The sequence below is a fragment of the Pollicipes pollicipes genome, unplaced genomic scaffold (assembly GCF_011947565.3).
Source record: "Pollicipes pollicipes isolate AB1234 unplaced genomic scaffold, Ppol_2.1 Scaffold_4002;HRSCAF=4701_pilon_pilon_pilon, whole genome shotgun sequence".
NCBI lineage: Eukaryota > Metazoa > Arthropoda > Thecostraca > Pollicipedomorpha > Pollicipedidae > Pollicipes > Pollicipes pollicipes.
The window spans coordinates 32,233,317-32,236,484 of record NW_023596420.1 but is presented as its reverse complement, the minus strand read 5'-3'; the positions used below and the strand labels follow the sequence as shown (position 1 = coordinate 32,236,484).

The 3,168-nt window shown below is 64.4% G+C and overlaps 1 protein-coding gene across 1 annotated transcript; it reads right to left on the bottom strand.

Moving 5' to 3' along the window:
- Positions 1 to 345: 345 nt before the first annotated feature.
- On the bottom strand, positions 346 to 2,648 carry LOC119094387 (lysophospholipid acyltransferase 7-like). The gene is made up of 4 exons (XM_037217449.1): positions 2,301 to 2,648; positions 1,935 to 2,177; positions 1,377 to 1,551; positions 346 to 422 (listed from the first exon to the last, which is right to left on the bottom strand). The coding sequence occupies exons 1-4, from the start codon at positions 2,646 to 2,648 to the stop codon at positions 346 to 348; spliced, it is 843 nt and encodes a 280-aa protein (XP_037073344.1).
- Positions 2,649 to 3,168: the final 520 nt, after the last annotated feature.

Below are 3,168 nucleotides of genomic sequence, written 5' to 3'. Positions count from 1 at the left end.
GGCCCGGCGGCCGCGGTGTTCGCACAGTGGGCACCGCGGCGCGGCCGGGGGCAGCCGCGGCGATCGGCAGAGGGTGCGCCACGACCGCTGGACCGGCGCCGTCTGGGCATGGGCGCCGAGGGCCGGCGGTTGCGTGATGGCTCGCCCCGGCTAGGGGTGTCCGGCCGCGCTCGGTTCACGTCGGCTGGGGGCCTCCAGCTGCGCTCGGTTCGCGTCGACTGGGGGGGTCTGGCTGCGCTCGGTTCACGTCGACTGGGGGCGTCTGGCTGCGCTCGGTTCACGTCGACTGGGGGCGTCTGGCTGCGCTCGGTTCGCGTCGGCTGGGGGAGTCTGGCCGCGCTCGGTTCACGTCGGCTGGGGGCGTCCGGCCGCGCTCGGTTCACGTCGGCTGGGGGCGTCTGGCTGCGCTCGGTTCACGTCGGCTGGGGGCGTCCGGCCGCGCTCGGTTCACGTCGGCTGGGGGCATCCGGCCGCGCTCGGTTCACGTCGATTGGGGGCGTCCGGTCGCGCCCGGCGTTGAAGCTCTGTTCGTGCGAGGCTGTGGAGAAGGCGGCGTCTTCTACGTGCATGGTTGTTTTCGGCGTCGTGAATAAGCATCTTTTTCCTAAAAATTATTTAGTTTTGAACGATTGTGATGTTCGTGAGCCATATAGCAAGATAGAAACAGTAACTACACCAAAATAGAATCGACAGGAGTAAATGCCCTTTTTATGACCTTTTTGCTGTTACGCTACTTAGCACTTTAGCCTTGACTCGGTACTTTGAGATGCCAATGCACTGAAGCTATGCTAAAATTGAACAAGTTTTTCGCCAGGTGATATGCATAAAGGGTATCACAAAATAACAGTATGCCTCCTTTATTCGTTTCAACATTTATCCGATGTCATATACGAGGAACCCAATAGATACTGAGGACACTGCACTGTAGGACAAGGCACTTGTGTCTTTTGGTATGAATGTAATGCGGCTGATACATATTGTCATGGAGTGGTAGTAACCCGTCATTTGTCAAACACCACATTTCTAGTTTTGAGTCGACTCCGATCCCCATTCAGAGAAATAAGTATCAATCATACGACGAATTTCCAAGGCCACTCAGCGCCTGGCCCAGGGGCACCGCCAGCGGAAGATGAGGTGGCAAAAGTCCCTTCCCGTCTGGGGCCTTATTTGGGCCTGGCGGCAGCAACAGTCCTATTCCGTGGCTTCTGGACCACCGGACCATCGGCTGGCCGGCGCAGGCATGATGTCCTGGTTACGTCCCTGAACTGGCCTGGCCTGGCTTTGGCGATAGCGCCCGGCCGTTGGGTGACGTCCCGGCGTCGCTCCCGCCGCAGCCTCGTCCCAGCAGCGCTACACGGCCGTCCTCGCCGGCTCGCGCGGCAGCAGCAGCCCGCCGCAGAGCAGGACGCCCAGCGCGACGTGCCCGGCGAAGTGGAGCGAGCCCCAGAAGGCCATGACCTTGCCGCCCCGCTGCAGCAGCGCAGCCACCATCGTGTAGTGGATCAGCGAGACGCCCAAGAGCCAGGCGACCGCGCTGTACACGGTCGAAGCCTGGAACGCAGAGCGGCGCCGACTGTAGCGGGCGGATTCGTTGGTGGCAGCAGCGACATGCGGGGCGTCCGCAGCCCCGCTAGTGGTCGACAGAACGTGGGGGCCAGGCTGGTGGGGCTAGAAGCACGGATCTATGACATTCGAAGTGGGAAAATGGGCTCATTATCACTTTTCGTGGAAGGCGGTCATTTTGTTAAGTTTAACTTTGCTCGTAAAGATGTTAGCATGCACACCGCGGACCACAATCGGCCCAGAGACGACCCCGTGCTGTCTGGTCAGTGAGATATTGCCTCTCGGGTTGCCAACAAACGCCAAGGGTTCGTGAGACCGACCTTTCCTGTAAGACGGGGTCGCAGCCGCCGCTCCCAGAGCCGCTCCGCCACCAGCGCGAGCGGCGGGATGATGGCCTGGTGCAGGAAGCCTGGCCAGAGTCCGTGCCAGAGCGCCGACACGAGCATTGTGAGCGCGACGCGGCCCCAGCGCGGCCCGCCGGCCCGCCGGTACACGGCCCAGTGCAGCCAGTGCTGCACCTGCATGTTCCAGCAGCGCGCCGTCGCCGACAGCGTCACCGCTCGCCAAAAGGTACGCACGCGCACGGTGCGCACCGCCTCGAAGTCGCACGGCGCCTGCCGCAGGGCGGCCGGGTCGGCCTGCATGTGCAGCAGCGCCTGGTAACGTGTGGGTCCGGCGCCTGCGCGCGCGCCGGCCGCCGTCGGGTAGGCGCCCATCCCAGCGGCGATCTGGCCCACCTCCTGGCCGAGCAGGGCGACCGACACGATCAGGAAGAACTGGCCCGCCTCGATGTGCATGCGCAACAGCTGTGGCCAGAACGGGCCGGTCAGGTGGAGCGTCTTGTAAGGCCAGAGCGTGCGCAACACCAGCCAGGCGGTGGCGAGCAGCGGCATCAGACGAGCTCGCCACAGAGCCGCACGCACGCAGGCGACGTGCTGCCAGAACGTGCCGCGAACGGCGTCGCGGTACGTCAGGTACGACACGTAGTGGCAGCCGACCGTCAGGTAGCTGAAGGTGTAGTGAAAAATGTCGCCGGCCGATGGCACCACCTCCGTCACGGCTAGCTGCGCGCGCATCTCCGCCATTCTATCTTGCTCTGGGTTGGCGTTTTCTGGCCGCGCCATCGGCGCTGGCTGGGTCTCGATAATCTCTGTCTCGCTGTAGATCGTCCGAACCACGTTCCGGCTCACTGTCGCCCCGTCCCAGATCGGCACCACACCTCCTCCAAATCGGCGCCGCCTTGGTCAAGATCGACGCCGCCCTGCTCCAGATCGGCGCCGCCCTGCTCCGGATCGGCGCCAATGCCGTCCGGCTCGCCGTCTGCCGGTGCGAGCGGAGCACCGTCGAGCTGCGGACGGCCGGCGAGCCGCGCCAGCTCGGAGCGCAGCCGCCAGCCGGTGTGCACCTCCAGGCTGACGCCGATCAACTTCAGGCAGACGGCCATCTGCAGCAGCGTGAACGGCAGTGGCAGGCCATTGCACGCCACGGCGAGCGCGTGCACCAGCAGCAGCTGGCCGAAGGTCACCACGGCGCTGACGACGTGGACCCACCTGGAACACGGGCTCAGGCGGGTTAGCCAATACCGCCGCCTCGTCCGGCACCGGC

Excerpts from the sequence above, each read along its gene's own strand:
- LOC119094387 (XM_037217449.1), bottom strand. The coding sequence starts at position 2,648 with ATGGCGGAGATGCGCGCGCAGCTAGCCGTGACGGAGGTGGTGCCATCG. Across the intron at positions 1,552-1,934 it reads TCATCCCGCCGCTCGCGCTG|GCTTCGACCGTGTACAGCGC; the intron begins GTGGCGGAGCGG and ends TCTGCGTTCCAG. Across the intron at positions 423-1,376 it reads CGGCGGGCTGCTGCTGCCGC|CCGACGTGAACCGAGCGCAG; the intron begins GCGAGCCGGCGA and ends GGACGCCCCCAG.